This window comes from Helobdella robusta (assembly GCF_000326865.2).
Source record: "Helobdella robusta unplaced genomic scaffold HELROscaffold_1, whole genome shotgun sequence".
In the NCBI taxonomy this organism is placed as follows: Eukaryota; Metazoa; Annelida; class Clitellata; order Rhynchobdellida; family Glossiphoniidae; genus Helobdella; species Helobdella robusta.
The window spans coordinates 10604540-10622743 of record NW_008703570.1 but is presented as its reverse complement, the minus strand read 5'-3'; the positions used below and the strand labels follow the sequence as shown (position 1 = coordinate 10622743).

The 18204-nt window shown below is 32.4% G+C and overlaps 2 protein-coding genes across 2 annotated transcripts; both read left to right on the top strand.

Moving 5' to 3' along the window:
• Window positions 1–5236: 5236 nt before the first annotated feature.
• HELRODRAFT_188039 (hypothetical protein) lies at window positions 5237–7111 on the top strand (the record flags this gene model as incomplete). Its single annotated transcript, XM_009011394.1, has 2 exons — window positions 5237–6568; window positions 6947–7111. The coding sequence occupies 2 exons, from the start codon at window positions 5237–5239 to the stop codon at window positions 7109–7111; spliced, it is 1497 nt and encodes a 498-aa protein (XP_009009642.1).
• Window positions 7112–9065: 1954 nt separating this feature from the next.
• Window positions 9066–12896, top strand: HELRODRAFT_63814 (hypothetical protein; the record flags this gene model as incomplete). Its single annotated transcript, XM_009011393.1, has 11 exons — window positions 9066–9192; window positions 9565–9754; window positions 10064–10127; window positions 10244–10310; window positions 10473–10555; window positions 10697–10766; window positions 10998–11184; window positions 11478–11569; window positions 12479–12586; window positions 12673–12754; window positions 12827–12896. Coding segments are annotated over 11 exons (1140 nt in total), but the record flags the coding sequence as incomplete, so codon positions are not given.
• Window positions 12897–18204: the final 5308 nt, after the last annotated feature.

Genomic DNA, 18204 nt, shown 5'->3' with positions numbered 1-18204 from the left:
ACAAAACTCGTCATCATTAATTTTGTCTATCGTCATCATCGTCATCATCATCATCATCCTTGTTATCATCATCGTCAAAAAAATTATCATCATCATCATTAGTAGCAGCAGAAGCAGCAGCAACAACGCCATTACATTAATTGAACTGAATAAATATTATCAACAAAGAGCTCTTTATCTTCTCTCAAAACTACTCATCATCATTGTCATCAATAAAAAAATTTGAAGAATTTCATCATCGCAGTCATCATCGTCATTCCTAGCCAGTTCATTAATTTTTCAACATCACCGTCACCAATTATGTCATCCTTGAAGAAATGCAATACGATGTATCGTCATCATCGTCGTCGTCATCACCACAATTATTTATTTCGATCATCATTTCCATGAAGATGACAGGATGACGTCATCTTCATCATGACGAGTGTGTACTCATAACATGGAGGTGGGTATCATTAGCGCTGCTGTGCCTGCCAATAACATCAGCAGCAGTACAATTCATCTCCATCTATCTATGATCATCATCATACTCTTCTTCATCATCATCATCAACATCATCATAATCACCGTCACCATCATCAACATCGTCATCATCCTCATAACCAACACCACCAACAACAACAGCATCATCATCATAACCATCATCATCATCTTCTTCATCATCATCATCATCATCATAACCATCATCATCATCTTCTTCATCATCATCATCATCATCATAACCATCATCATCATCATCTTCTTTTTCATCATCATCATCATCATCATAACCACCGTCATCACCAACATCATCATCGTTGTAGCTAGATTGATGAATAGCAAGCACTTTTTATGTCATTATAATTACATAGCATTGTTACATTCCTAAATTTTTCAAATAAAAAAATTTTTTACTTTCCTCTCTTTCCATTCATCCATTTTGTTTCATTTGTTTCATTTTATTTACCTTTTTTTTTATTTTTCATTCATTCGTTCGTTCGTTCTTCGTTTGTTCGTTCGTTCATTCATATATTCATATATTCATTTGTTCATTCATTCGTTCATTCATTTTGTACCGTTCTTTTTTATTCTATTTATTTATTATCTTTCTTACCACAAACTGATTTGAAAAAAGACTTGAAATGGAATGCTATCAATGACATGAACTTTAAATGGAAAAAATAAATAAAAATAATATAATAACAATAAAAAGAAGAAGAGGAGGGGGAAAAAAGTTAACAACAACAACAACAACAACAACAATAATAATAATAATAATAATAAAATAAATTAATTGATAAATAATTGTCATATAAATGATAATTTCATTAACAGTTATCATAACAGAATGCAACATCAACGACAAATTCATCATCAACAATCGGAACATTAACAAAAACTTCAACAACAACAACAACAACAATACAACAACAACAATAATAACAACAACCACAAAAACAATAGCAAACACATCATCACATCAATTTTAAACCATCAACTCGGTACGTTAAATAAATATGCTGACGCATTATGGAAAAAACTAATGTAAACATGCTGAAACTATATCATGACAATAAAACACTGCAATAAAATTTTGGTGCTATTGATGTTGTTATTACTAAAGTTGATGTTATTCGTGTTGTTAAAAATTTTGTTGTTTTTGCTGTAATTGTTGTATCTTTAATTTTTGTCATTGTTGTTGATATTAATGTTATTATATTAATATTACTGCCACTGTGTGTTTTGTGTTTATGTGTATGTATGCACGCGCGTGTGTATATGTGTGTGTGTTTGTGTGGTTTTTGTTTCTATGTGTATGTTTGCCACAGTGTACGTTTGCCACAGTGTGGTGTGTGTTTACACGTGTTTGTGTGTGTTGGTTTGTGAGTGTGTGTGTGTGTGTGTGTGTGTGTGTGTGTGTGTGAGGGTTTGTGTGTGCGTGCGTGATGTTATTAAAATTGAATAGAACAAAAGTAGGAATGCATGATGAAGGGGGGCAGAAAGTGATGGGGGTATAAAAAAATATAAAAATGCACAATGTATCGGTGCGTTCTAGACTGTTAATTTCATATGCTACGAAGCACACGCTATTTAGCGATCACCATCGTTATCAGCATCGTTATCATTCTCACGGAGCCATCATCATTATCAATACCACCTCTATCATCATAACTATCTTCAATAACATTACTATAACTATCATCATTGATATCATTATCATTATGATGATCATTAGCTCCATAGCCATCATTGTCATTAAATTTGTGTTTAAAATCGTCTTTATATCCTTCTTCGTCATCATTTTCTTATTACTTATCATCATCGTTACCATCATCGTCATCATCCTTATTGTCATTATCATCGTCGTCGTCATCATTAACGTTATCTTCGAAGTCGTCGTCGTCACAATCATCACCATAATTAAGACGCGGATCAAATTGCACGGAAAATTACACCTTAATTTAATGATCCCCGAAAAATTCCAATGACGATGATTACAACGTACAATGTGACAATAATAACAGCGTTTTATAATTCTGAAATGAAACAAACTTACAATAAAAGCATAACAATGATGAATATAATAATAGCAATTATATAATAATAATAATAATTAATATTTATAAAAAAAATTATATGAAGAACCTCGGCGAAACAACGTGCGCGCACTGTTCGCTTTTACAGGGCTCCCTCCATAGTTGAACAATGAACAATAATATTAAACAGTTTAACCAAAATTATGAAGTGCAGCGCTTCAATTTCAGTGAAAAGTATCGGTATCGAATATCGAGAGCTCTTCAATGTATCGGCGATAACCGTTACGTTACTTGTAATAAAAAGATACCAATGATACTGATGCCAAAAAGTATCAGCGAGCGCGATTCTATCAACGCAATACCGATACTTTGATAAAGTAACAACTCTGGTTGCTTGCTATCTATGTTGATGATGCTGAATATTTAAAACCGATAAATAAGAGAACGGTCTGAAATACTTAATGCTTATAATAACACAGCAAAATGATTTATGCGTTGACTTTCCACATATTGAACATTGTGCTGAACACGTAGGTACACACATATATAAACACGTACGTTCATACGCACATGCACACGTGTATACACGCACGCACTCCCTCTAATACAGGATTCATAAGTTCAACCAGAAATTTACTGACCGGCTTTATTCGCTGACCACTACAAAAATCAACTTCGTTGTCGTCGTTGCCGTCATTATTATGGGTTCACTCGTTTAATTAATTAATCATGGACACATGAATATTTTGTATATCTCAAACGTACAAGCGGTTCAACATCAAAATGTTACAATGAATTCCTGTCTATCTTATAATCATCATCACTCATCTTCACCATCATAATCATCATTTTAATCTAGATTCATTTATTCTGCACTTAAATAGTTTTTATGCTTTGAATGTTGTGCACGCCGATTTGTTGTACACGCCGATTTGTTGTACACACCGATCTGTTGTACACGCCGATCTGTTGTACACGCCGATTTGTTGTGCACTTATTTTAAACGAAATTCCCATCGTGTATACGTTGAAAAGCATAAAACGGAATGGCGGAGTATAAATAGATGGCAGGTAAAGCTTACATACGTATGTTTGTACGTTACGTGTATATTCCCCTCTCCTCTCATCTCGGCTCGGCTCTGCTCGTGTGTATGCACGTACACGTACACGTGTAAGCCTGTTAATTCTATTTGCGACGATTTCAAGCACCCTCACTGAATTCAGGTAATGCATTAATAACAACAACTGCAATGACTACGACAATAATAAAATTACAAATAACCTTGTTATAATAATAATAAGTGAAAGAACAAGCAGGAGAATTTGGAAATGGAAGGAAAAGATAATAGTGGGCAGAAACATTCTTTCTCGTTAGCTTATAGACTCAGATTTTGTTTACAAACACGTTTTTTTTATGTTAAAGATTTAACTGGATTGCATGAACAGTGTCGCAAAACTGAAATTAATGTGTGCGTGTATGCGTGTGTGCGTGTGTGCGTGTGTGTGTGTGTGTGTGTGTGTGTGTGTGTGTGTGTGTGTGTGTGTGTGTGTGTGTGTACATGTGGGTGATTTCTAACATTTATCTTTGCTGTATGGTGTGTGTTTACTTAGAACATGTTCATGTTGGTGTGTCTATCTGTCTGTGTGTGTTTGCATTGAACATGTTGATGAACAAGCAACAGGATACATGCACCAGCAAAACTTTTATTAACTGAGCATACCTGTTTGCACAAAAATTCAAGTAGTTTGTAGTAGTATTGATAGTTTTGATTATTTAGCGTTGAATAAGAGAAGTTTGGTTTATTCAGAATTTTCTGTCATTATGTTACACAAATTGAACAATAAAAAAGGTAACTGTCATTATGTATGGCGCATGCGTTGGTGCACTCACGTGTCGATTATTGCAATAGTTTATTTTATGGACTCCCGGCTAGATCCATCAAAATTCTGCAATCGATACAAAACCGTACTGCCTGGATTGTGGCTGGATGTCGATGGTATGATCATGCCACACCGATCCTGAGTGATTTGCATTGGTTGCACATAAATAAAAGAATTGTTTTTAAAATCTCTATCTTGTAATTCTTGTAATTCCTCATGGCTCCAAAATATTTATCAGATAAACTGAAATAAAAAACGTCGACCGCATCTGGTGTGCGTCTGAGGTCTGACAATTCGAACATTCTTGTAATTCCTCATGGACAGCTAAAGATTGGATCGCGTGATTTTGCTGTGTCAGGCCCTGTCATATGGAACGGCTTGCCGTCAGCCCTCAGAATGCCTGGAATGAACATTGCAGAATTTAAAAGACAATTAAAGACATATCTTTTTTAATTATAGTTCATTCAATTCTTTTCATTCTTGCTATTTTGGTTTTAATATTAGTTATAATTTGATAGCGTTTGTGAAAACTGCTATAACGAACGCTATATTAAGTTTTCTCTTAATAATAAAAATATATATATATATATATAGCACATATATAGAATATAACATTTACATTTAACATTTATGTTATATTCTATATATTTTTATATGTGATATATAGAATAATTGTAGTGTCATTGGTCAATTGAAGTTTTGACAATCTTTTTTATTCTATGTTTCGGCGTTAACGATAATATACGGGCTGTAAATAATAAATTTCGTTCGTGACCACGTGTCGAAAATACCGTTAAAAATTTTACTTCGGTTTGTATTTTGAAAGAAGTTTGCTGATTGATGGATGACGAAAAAATAAATGCGTATAGAAACATTCTATGCATGTTACTTTCAACTGTAGAAAAAGATTTCGAAGGAAGAGAAGAAGGCGTCAAAACGTACCAATGGCTATCAGAATGGTTCAAACATAGCGCAGACAAAGGTTTCGATGGTGGCTTTCAATTATGGAAAAGTGACTCGTTGAAAGAAAGTGACGAGTTGTTTATTCTTTTGAGAGAATGCCTACTAAGTCAAAGATGGAAAGATGCACTGGAAACTATGAAGGCAATCTCATTGACCCCGTCCTATGATGATCACTACACAATGTTTAGAGTTGGCTTAGAAATTCTTTACCAGTTAGAGGGTATTGGTTCAGAAATAGTAGAAAACTTTATATCACTTATGCATGAAAAACCTGCTCGAGGCATAAAGTTCAAAGAAATCAATCTCGACTGCTTTCTGTTCAAACTAGCTGGTCAGTTTCCTGAGGGTATAAATGTAGAAAATTTTGGGTCCCTTATATTTTCAGATGCTGCTTTTTCACTCACTCAAAAATTTAAAATTGGTGGAAGATCTGTTGGCCCACCAGCATCGGCTAATGAAAAGCAAAATTTGTTACTAAGTGTTTTCAATGTTGGCTTATCTTTATATGTTAAATGGTTGTTAACAAGACTTGAAATAGACAAATTCAGCATGGAACCAGCAATGTCCAGCATGGAAGAGGAAGAAAAATCTGATTTTGTTCAAATGCTGAACAACCAAGCCAAGAAGGCTCTTCTCTCGTTTGAAAACTGCAAATGGCATGATGGTGTGTGGGACTGCTTCATTGACAAGCATGTAGAAATATTAGAACATCAGGCTATAATACTAAATGACAAAGATTACATTTTAGCAGCCGAAACAATCCTTAAAAATTATTCAAACAAACAGCCTAATAATCCTAACAGCTGTAAGTTTTTATATTATTTTTATAAAAAACATGTAGATGTTTTTCCATCAAAGAATTCATCAGATGCTTTGAAAAGAGTGTGTGAATTAGTTCCATCAGATCCACTGGTGCTAAATTTGGTACTCTCAGATGTTGACACAGAAGATTCCAGCTTATATAAGGCAGACCTTCTCTTCAATTATCTTGATTTTGCTACTTGCAAGGATGATGAAAAAGCATGGTTTCTTCTCACAGATTTGCTTGTCAAGAATCTCATCAATGACAAGACAAAACTAATGTACAAAAGTTTCGTGAACACCATCCAGACTTGTTGGTTATACAGGGTAGATTGGTGGCCACAATATCATTTTGTACTTTCAAATGATATTGTACATAAGCGTCGAACTCAACCTAATGAATTGGAGGTTTTAAAATGTTGTGTGTACTATGTCTTAGCAGGACGAAAAAATAGCTATTATAAAAAAATTAAAAAATTGTTAAAACAAACATTTGATAAACCTGTTAGCTATGATATGTTTATTAAAATTAAATCTGTAAATATTTGTATATCAGAATTGAATGTAGCTTTATAATTCTTAAAACCTTTGCATTTTTGATTTTTGTAAATATATATATATGTACCTCTCTCATTTGCAAAGTTTTTATAATGTTTTATTTGAATTTTTTAATACAAAAACACCAAATCAATTTTGTCTTGCTTGTAGTTAGTTGCGGATTAATTATTTTTAGTCTATGTAATGCAGCTCTGTCAAAATGCAGAACTGATTACACGTTGGTGACAGTCTTTTGTGCTCTTTTTTTCTCCAACGTCAATGTGCAATGTAATTTTCATTGAGAAAGTGCAATGCTTTATTGTGTTGAGTTTTCCTAATGATAAAGATTCAACCGGCGCAAGTATACTGTACAAAAACAGGAGACTAATGAGCCCTAACGAGCGACTGAAATGAATAATGTGGTCAACAGCAAAACATAATATTCATGGAATTCAATGGATATATGATAATTTTATAAGATTTGTAGAATCTAGTGTGATATTTTTTAACTAAGATATGTGATAACTTTATAAGAATCTGAGAATTCCGTGGAATAAATTTAATGGGGTATGTAATAACGTCATAAGATTCGTGGGGTTACATAGGATATGTGATGACTTGAAGTTTGTGAAACTGAAAATTAATGGAGATGTGTGATGACTGGACGGCGCGTGGTTTTGTTGGAAGCATTTTGTTGGATAGTTTTGTAAAGTGTTTGCTGTTACTTATCTTGATCTAACTGTGGATGGATAGCGTCAACGAAGACAGATATTCCACGAAAAAAGTTGGAAGGGTCATGCAGATCGTCTAACGGAAAACAAATAATAAAATACAATTCGTCATATTCGTGAATTTGCTTCTGCACTGGATCGATTTCTCGTACTATCACGTTTAGATTATTTTAATTCTCTTCTCTACGGTCTTTCTTCCTACCTTTTAACTTTACTTCAAAAAGCTTAAAATAGAGTTGCAAAAGTTGTTTTTAATATTAGTAATTTATTTTCCAGCACAGATTCACTCATTCAACTACATTGGTTACCAGGACGTCAACGCATTATATTTAAACTCGCAGTCCTCATTACTTAATACATCTCAGCCATCATATCTTCATCAACTTATATCGCGTCGTTCATCAATTCGTCAAATTCGTTCGTCTTCATATACTCAGCTGCATCAACCTGTCAGCAATTCATCAGTTGTCAACAAATGTTTTACGTACAGCTCTTTTTCCATATGGAATGGTTTGCCGCCATTATTCGTCAACAACAAACCATCAAACTTTTTAGGAAACGATTAAAAGTCATTGTTCATTAAAGCGTCCCTGAAGCTATTCATAGGACGCGATATAAATTAATAATAATGGACAAAATTAAGCGACACAAAAGTTGTCATTTATATGTCCATGGTTTTTTTTATGGATATTATATCCTATCCATGGTTTCTCTTCCTCGCTACTTTTAGTTTTTCAAGAAACAAAAGCTAGCGGCGTGAGTTTTTTAATTCAGAGTGCGATTAGGGACTTTTGGTTTTTTATTTTTCTTAAATTTTTTTTGATTGATTTTAGCTTTTTGAATCTCATTTTTGATTCGTGTTGAACTGATTTTAAATTTTAATGAATGTTGTAAAAACGGCGTGCATGCTAGCTTTGCTACCTAGCGACCAAGACGCAAACAACATCATACATGTACATACAATACAACATATATACTCGTCAATACAATGAATAAATTGTTTTCAATTAGAAATTAAATTCTGCTGAAATCTGACGAAATCATGGACTATCAGTCATTATAATTGTATGCTGAAAAGGTTAAAAATGGTTGCTTTTGCAATGAGAAGTTTATTTATTTATTTTATTTGCCGAAAAAATTAATTTTTAATTCTAATTAATTTAATTGAATAATTCACATTTAGTGACTAAATTTTAGTTAAATTTGATTAGATTTTTACTTTTTTTATTTAATTTTAAAAGATCTAAAATTTTAAAGCTTTGTATTTTTAATTATTAATTTTTATTTTTCAGTGAAATTTAGATTTACCATTAGATTAGTGGAAGGCTCTTCTCAACAAAACAACAGTGAACAAGCATTAACAACAAACAAACCAAAGCTTTATTATTAATTGTTAATTTCACCAAAATTTGGAATGGGGAGATCTGATTGTGAAATGACATCATCATTGTCAGATGATGACTTAGATTATAACAGCATAGCCTCCATTGAAGACGAGGATGAAGATGAAGATGCTGAAGTTTATTCACTAGATGATGGAGTGGCTGATCTGAATAAAAAGTAGGTCACTTTATTTTTAACATCTTGAGATTTGGGCTGAGTTTTGTTTTTATCTATCGTTAATTAATGTGTTCTTTAAAAATTTAAGATCAAAGTCATCGAGCCCTGCAATATTTTGGTCTGGTCGGTCGAAGAAAGTTCCAATTTTTTTATTCAAGGCAGATGCTCTTGGTTGTAATTTCACTGAACACAAATCTATAGCCAGTTAGTATTTACATTTTATTTAAAATTTGTGTTTGATTTTGCACTATCAATTTTGGTTTTGATTATTTATCAGATTAGCTATTATTTATGTTAAAAACTTAATCACCATAATCATGACAATTTATTAATGACTTCAACAACAGGCTCCTATAGTTATATATTTTTTATAATATAATAATCTTTAAAATTGTTTTTGATATATTAAGATATTTAAATTTTGTTTTTTTGAACTTTTTCAAACCATCTGGTCAATCTATCAGCCTAGTATTTTATTAATTTCTGTATTTTAAAGATTTAAATGAGAAGCGTTGTATATTAAAGTACTTTTTTTTTAAATTTAATTGTTTAAAATTAAAAAAAAATTGTTTCCAGATAAATATCACATGTCTTTCAAGCAACCAAAAGGTGATTGCAAATTAGTGAGGACTCTATTAACTTGCCATGGTTTCAAGGAGTGTGAGGCCAGCAGTGTCAACTACAACATCATCTGGACTGGTTCCCATGTCAAACCATACTTTCTTAGCTCCATGCTCAAGTTTCAAAAAGTCAACCACTTTCCTAGGTATATAGTGCTTTTATCATCTCATTTTATATCCCTTCTTTAATTTCTTTCTTGTATCATTTCAAAAACAAGTTTTTGAAAAAATTCTATGAAATATTTTTGGGTTTATTGTGATTTTTGTATACCTGTTTTAGTTTCTGATGTTTTATAGAATAATTGTAAAACAATGTATTTCTGTAAAGGAATATTTGTGTGTGTCTGTGTATATGTGTCTTGCAACATTGACGCTTATCACATTTTTTTTATAATAGTGATACAGTTCTTTATTAAGCCCCATGTTGAATTTTACTTAAAAAAAATTGTTTCAAGGTCTTATGAAATAACAAGGAAGGATAGGCTGTATAAGAATATTGAAATGATGCAACAAAATAAAGTAATTATTCATCATTCGTATGATTACTTCTCTGAAATTTTAACAATACTTAGTGATGCTTGAATGTAATTGTATTGTTAAGTGTATTGCTCAATTATGAACTTAAATCTCTGCAGGGATTCAAGCATTTTAATTTTGTTCCACAAACATTTGTTCTTCCAAGAGAGTACAAGGCATTCTTGTGTTAGCATTCATTCATACCTTATGGTTTTCTTGTATCGTTCATTAATTTTTAATTAAACCGCTCAAGTTTGTAAAGTTTCGTTTGTTTATCTGCCTGCCTGTCTGTACTGTTTATTAATTTGCATTGCTGCTGTTACGTTGTTGCTTGCGTCACCTGTACAGTTCATTCCAACAAAGAAAAGTGCTTGTGGATCGTTAAGCCGACGTCATTGTCAAGAGGACGCGGTATCTTCCTCACTAATTCTGTGAGTGACTTTGTATGTGCGTGATGGTGACGAATATCACATTTTCATCATCATTTATAAACATTAAATAATTAACTAATTAATTATTATTAAGTAATACAACACCAACATACTATTATCATCTTGAATATTATTACATAGCCTGAGAAAGCATTGGTTGATGATAATGTTGTTGTCTGTAGATACATTGACAATCCTCTTCTCATCAATGGTTTGTATTTTCGTTATTATTTTTGTTTTAATAATTTTAGCGCATCTAAAATGAATTATTTTATGGAATGTATATTTTCAACACTATTTTTTATAATTACATGGTACTGTGAGACCAATATTTAAAAACAGCAAAAATTATTTTAGCGTTAATCATAATTATCATCGTTATATTGTTACAAAAAAATGATAAAACTAAGAGATAGTACATAATTAAATCCTTTCTATTAAGGTTACAAGTTTGACCTTCGACTTTACGTCTTGGTGACCTCATTTGACCCCCTGATAATCTACCTGTACAAGGAGGGGCTTACCAGGTTTGCTACTGTCCAATTCAATAAGAGTTCAAAGTTCATGGGGGATTCCTGCATGCATCTTACAAATTATAGCATTAACAAGCATAGCTCTGCTTATGTTAGGTAAGGATGAAGGAGCTGTTGTTGTTATTTTGTTGTGGTTGTTGGTTATGATTATTGTTATTCTTATTGTTATTGATTCTATATCATAAGAAGTGTTTAAATGTTTATTATTTTTTGATTGTTAATTTACAGTTACTAATTGTTAAATATATTTCTATTTCAACTGAATGTTTGGGCTTCTCCATATTTGATTTATTTGTTAACAATGTTTATTCTCTGTGATTTTTTGTAATTTGCTGTTTAATTCACTGCAATCCTTCCACTTTCAACGTTAATAATGTGATGTTTCGCAGTAACAATGATGCCAGTGTTGAGGACCGAGGTAGCAAGTGGTCACTCAGTGGTCTTCTAAGGTTTCTCAGGGAGAACCATTACGATACTACTGGTTTGTTGCTGCTGCTGTTTTTATTAGTAGCCTCCTATATTAATATTACTACCACTGTTATTGTTAATCTTTTTTTATTCTGAATACTGCAGCCCTGTCAAACGTGGAGCTGCTTCTTACATGCTGTTCTATCCTTATCATTAAACATTCCTGTCAAAAGGTTGCAGGCTTTCCTCTTAACCTGCCGCACATACAACAACAACAACACACGTTTAGACGACATTTTCCCCGAGATCGGGGGTTGCCGTTTGGCTACCTATGTTGAAACCGAAATACCCCTCGACGCCATCCACATCTGTCACTCGCCTCAGTATCACGCAACCCCGCTTTCACCCTGTCCTTCTCCACCTGCTCTCTCCATCCCAATCGCGGACGACCCCTTCCTACCACTCCTTCAACCTCGAACTCCAACGCTCGCCTAATCCCGACCCTTTCATCCCTTCTTAACACATGTCCATACCACCGCAATCTCGATCTCCTTACCAATGTCACAATGTCCTCATTCAGCCCCATCATCGACATCAGCTCTGTACTACTCCTCCTATCCTTCACTTTAACCCCACACACATTATATAGGCACGAGCAAGCACCGACCGCATCATGTGTATGGTGATCTTTCAGTTTTTGAACAGGACATTATTCTAACCGTGCCATCGTGTAATAGCAGCGCTAGAGATAGCGCTTCTACCGACTAAGCTAACTCGATGATCAAAGATGATATATCAATGTCAAAGCTGATATATCTGTATCGAAGTTGACATATCATTATCAGAGCTGATATATCAATATCAAAGCTGATATATCAATAGCCCCACTCTTAATGATGTTAACATTATCAGCGCTCCATTAATGTTTTAATTATTATCTAAACTCAAATGTATAATATATTTATATAAACTGAAACATTAGCTCTGATGATGTCGATAGAAGATGTGATCATAAAAACAATGATTTCTGGAGAGTTTGCAATCTCAGCTGCCTGTAAAGCGTTTGTCCCTCACAGAGGAAATTGCTTCGGTAGGTTCCAACAGAGTTTAAACTTTACGCTACTAGGTTTCTTTTTGTGGTTTTGATTTTTAAATTAATTCATAATTTCACGTCAGAGTTGTTTGGGTTTGATATTTTAATTGATGAGAAGATGAAACCGTGGGTCCTGGAAGTTAACTTATCTCCTTCATTGGCTTGGTTAATTCTTATTCTCTTGTCAATTGACTGATTCATTGATTGACGGTATAAATTATACTCGATTAATTTCAGTGACGCTCCACTTGATTTGAAGATTAAGTCGAACATGATATCAGATCTGCTAAGCTTAGTTGGTTCGTAACCTTGAATCAATATATAATTCATTTAAAGTTTTTATTTTAATTTTATCACTTATAACTTTTAAATTGAAATTTTTACTGCTGTATATTTTTTCCTCCTTGGTTTGGAAATTAATGACTTTATAAGCTGTGAATTATATATAGACCTGGTCAGATTTTTGGCGTCGTTTTTGATGAAAATAAGGATTCTTAAAAGGGTAATTTTGATGGTAGTGGTGATATTTTGAAATACTATCAATGAGGAATGATATAAAGTATCTTTGGTATTAAGATGCTTGATGACGATAGGTTTTTACCTCAAAAAATTGTTTTTACTGAAAAGTTTGAATTTGTCAGACACTTTTTTCATTTACGTAAATTTTTTAAATAAATAAAATTAAATAGTTTTTTTCTCTCTCAAAGGTTTGGAGTGTCAAGACCCAATGCTGAGAAAAGCTACAAATCTAGTTAAGAACGCTTATGCCATTAAAAATCAGGTTTTTGGAAGGAATTAATTCTTTTATTATTATTTATATTGTTTTTGATGTTAATATTAGTTTATTATTCATTGTTGCTACTGCTTTTAGTCATTACATCTTCTAATTTATTGTTTATTTTTATTTGATTTTGCTTTAAAAATTTATCCAGCTTTCAGATTCTTTGTTTGTTAAGTATTATTTATTCTGATATTTTTATTAAAACACACTTGAATAATCTTTTGTTAATGGCTTTTGTTTTTAGGAGTATTTCTTATTTTCGTTTTTACTAAGTTTTTCGATTTATAATTTTATATTATTTTATTTGCTTCATGGAACAGAGGTTTTTGTGGTGGAGAAAACGTTTGACTTATTATCAAAAGGTTTTTTTTTTCTTCTCTCTTCTTTTGCATTTTATTTTTTTTGATTTGTTCATTTGGTTTGTTAAATATTTAAATTATAAATTAGTTATTTTCGTTCTTGCTTATAGGTCCTTTTTAATTTATTGTTTTTTTTCTAGTCTGTCAAAAAGAAGGTCAAAAATAATTATGAATAATTATATGATAATAATCTTTTATCAGAGACGATTGTTGACAGCATGCTCTTCCAACAATTTAATAAAACAACTGAACAACAACCTCGTCAACAACAATAACAATAAAATCATCAACAGCAGCAAAAATTACAAACCAACCGATGACAGCAACGATAACATCAACCACAACAACAGCAACAACAACAACTCTCACGTATCTCCACTCAAAAACAACAACAACAGCAATGATACTCTGAGCAACAATAACAACAACAAAAACAACAACAACAGCACTTGTAACAACAGCACAAACAGCAACCTGTTCACGAACGAGGAAATTCATTTACTGAGAAAAGTAAGAGAAGAACATTCGAGGAGAGGGGGTTGGGTGAGAATATTTCCGACTGAAGTTACATGGTCTAAGTACCAGTGTGTAGATTTTTTTTCTTATTATTTTTCTTATTCTTTTTAGTTTTATCTTGTTAATGTCATAGTAACATTTGACAGCCTTTGCTATCCTTCAATTTTTTTTATGAAAGTTTTTTCAATGATTTTATAATTTTGGTTACTGGTTTTCTCGTCATGGTAATTTTATTCAAATTGTTTCAAATGTCCTGGTTATGAATGTCCTGGTTATGAATGTCCTGGTTATGGCATTAAACTGACCCTCACTGCCTTGTGAGTGATGTTGGATCATCAAAGGCTAGGCCCACCGCTTATAACTGTGGTTGCGTAAGGAAGGGCGTCCTGCGTAAAAATTAGCCAAATAAATTACTTATGATGGAATGGCGTCGAGGGGTATTTCGGTTTCATCATAGGTAGCCAAACGGCAACCCCCGATCTCGGGGAAAATGTCGTCTAAACGTGTGTTGTTGTTTCAAAACAAGAAAATTTGTTTTTTTTGTTCAACCTCACTTTAGCGCATTCAAATCTTAAATATTTTTTAAAATAAGGTTCATTAATATATCAATGAAATTATTTAGTGTTTTGTGACTTTATTAGTTTACTTACATTAATATAAAATAATCACCACACACACATTTATACTCACACACACACACATGTACACACAACACACACACTCACACATGTACACACACACGCTTTTACAGTGGGTTCTTCCATGTTGCCAAACCCCAAAACATATTTTTACATCAAAATCTCTTCAGCGATGACAAGGGGTAAATGATTTTTATTATCTACTTTACTTTGTTTTGTTTTGAGTTTTTAATTTTTGTGTTACTTTTGTTAGTTTATTGTTTGTTTGTTTGTTTGTTTATTTAATTTAGTTTTTGTGTTATTATTGTTGGTTTATTATTTCTTATTTAATCTGTTTAAATGATTAAATTTATTTAATTTTTAAAGTATTCTAGCTAATGAAAATGTTCACATTGCACCTTCCAACCTCCATAACGTTTGTTGCATTTTTTATTTTATACATTTTTAAAATTTGTTTCTTAAAATTTAATTCTTGATCAGTTGATTAAATGAAATTTTAACTCTTTAATGTATATAGGATTATTCCATCAAAGAGTGGTTGATTGAAGTTTTCAGATTTTACATCATTTTGCTTGGATATCTAACAATATCATTCAAAATCATTTATTATCACACTAACAAAACTCACACACACACACCACATTTACACACTTACTCACACACAGCAGATGCAGAGTTCATTATCTCTGCTAAACAACCGGAAGAGGTGCATGATGTATGAAAAGAGTTTGGATAACATTAAAAATTCAGGAAATCATTTGAATGAAAGAATGATCATTAGCAGCAACAATAACAGCAATAACAACCACAACAACAGCAACAGTAACAACCACAGCAGCAGCAAACATAACCAAGAGGAACAACACACTCTGGTTCAAACTGGAAAGACATCTACAAATTGGTACCACAGTGAGTGTTTTTTTTAGTTTTTACTTTTTAGTTTTTATCAACAAATTTTAAATTTGACTACTAGAGTTGAAATATTCTTTTGGAGCTTGCCACTGACCAAGGGCTTCACTTGTTGCTTTCTGAATCAGTATTAGAACAGATTACCCAAAGCTCATAGACTGGACAACAAAAAACTTTTCCTATTTCCTTTCACTTATTTATGTAAAATCAGTTATTCATGCGTGATCAAACACCTATACTGTTTGAATATTTGTTTGTACCATGTGTGGCAGTGTCCTCATTTCAGCCGCGCTTAAAGGAAATAATAATATTCTGAATAAAATATGTAACGTGTATGTGTGTGTCAGTGCGTATACGTAGTTCTTCTGCAATTCGTTAGGTGGTTGTTCGCATCGTGTCTTTTAAATTCAACACCGATCCGTGGAAGCTACTTTTTGGCCCCACGGATCATCTCAACACAATAATTACAATGTGCCTGTATAATGGTTGTTTCTGTTCTAAAATTCCTAATTTGACCGTTATTTAAATCATTTACCGAGTTATCATCAACAGTGATTGTTCATTCTTATCAATGACTGCAGAACTCCTTACATCTTCGTCGTTCTCATCCGAGAGCAACATCAACAACAGCAGCAGCAATCATACCATCAACCGAATAACATCGGTACCCAGTGTAAATGAGGGATTCCCTGGAGGAGATAGGCACAGAAGTAAAGTTCTGAGAGACCTTCGAAACTCTATGTCCGTCGTCAACTACATGAAATACTTGCTCAATTTGCAGGTTGCCTCATTTAGGTAAGAATCATTTTAGAAGACGTATGATCCATCTTTTTTGTTATTGATCCTTGTTTGAAATTCAATTTATTAAATTCGATTTATTAAATTCAGTAATTCTAAGATGAAATATTAATAGTAAGCAATCATGATTTTTCAATAAATTTGACCATTATTTATTTGTTTATTTTACGGTGCTATTTTACAATCAATCTTATCATTTTTATACTTTCTTGCTTGCTAATTACATTTTTAAATTCCAATATTATCTCTCAAAATAACTTAAAAAATTTTAAAATAACATTATTTTTTCAAATGCAATCCAGTAAAAGCCAAGAGAGAAATATATTTAGTGAGTACTTGAATAAATTGAAAAATGCACTGGCCTATAAGATTAACAAAAGGAGGAGTTTTGACGAAGTGGACATCATCAATTATCATGTTAGTATTTTTTGCAGCAGTTGTTGTTGTTAGTATTTGTTGTTGTCGTTGCTGTTTGTGAATTTTCTCTGGAAAATAGATGATAATACTTCTTAATATGTGTGTTTGTTATCTACTGGAATTTACCTAGATTTATTTATTTTTCCGGTTTGGTTTTTTTTCCCAAAATTACAAAATAATACAGATTGTTGTAAGTCATTTTAATGTAAATATTTGTATAGCTTGTTTGTTTTCAAGCTGCCATATTTATCAAACTATGACGTGTTTGTGTATATGTTGATGATGATGAGAAAGAAGAAGATGATGATGATGAGGATGATGATTGTATCTTCTTGATTTAGAAATATTTCATCACATAAAATAAAAAATGAAACTAGAAAATGACTCAGAGGTTCTCCCAGAAGATATCGGAATATTATGGCTACGAGGCTCCCTTGCACAAACTCCATCTGTCACCATCTTCACTGACTGATCAAATGACAACTTGTATCAGTCAGATCAATAAATTTCTTACAGTCTTCAATAGCGTTAGTACTTTATCTTAAATTTTGCTCTTTTTATTTATCGTTACTGTTTTGATTGTTTGTTTGTTTGTTTGTTTGTTTGTTTGTTTGTTTGTTTGTTTGTTTGTTTGTTTGTTTGTTTGTTTGTTTTATGTCTTACTGATGTGTTTTTATTTTAAATTTCGTCTTTTGGTTTTTCATATCATATTTTTATTTTTTTTTTCAATTATAATTCATAATTTTGTTCGAGTTCGTTTATTCAGTGTGGTGTATTGGACATTTTGTTTAGCAACAAGATAGGCAGGTAGGCACACGAATATTCACGCTCATTATTTCTTTGCTATTAGGACACAAGCAGAAAAAATTACAATGATGAATCACGCGACGACGATGATGACGACGAAGATGCTTATGAGGATGATGATCATGATGACAACAGCAATAATAAAAAGTGCAATCATAATAATAATAATAGCAGTAATACTAATTACAAAAATAATAAGCGAGCGTCATCACTGTTAATGAAAGATTTCTTTGAAGATGCTGATGTCTCCAAAGGCATTAAAGAAGCCAGGTAAGTGATCTGGTTCATGTTGTAGTTTGTATAGTTTTTGAGCAATACGGTTGCTGAAGGATGTGTTTTGGGTGGAAATGTTGAGTGTTGCTATTTTAACTATATTGTATGTTTTTTCGT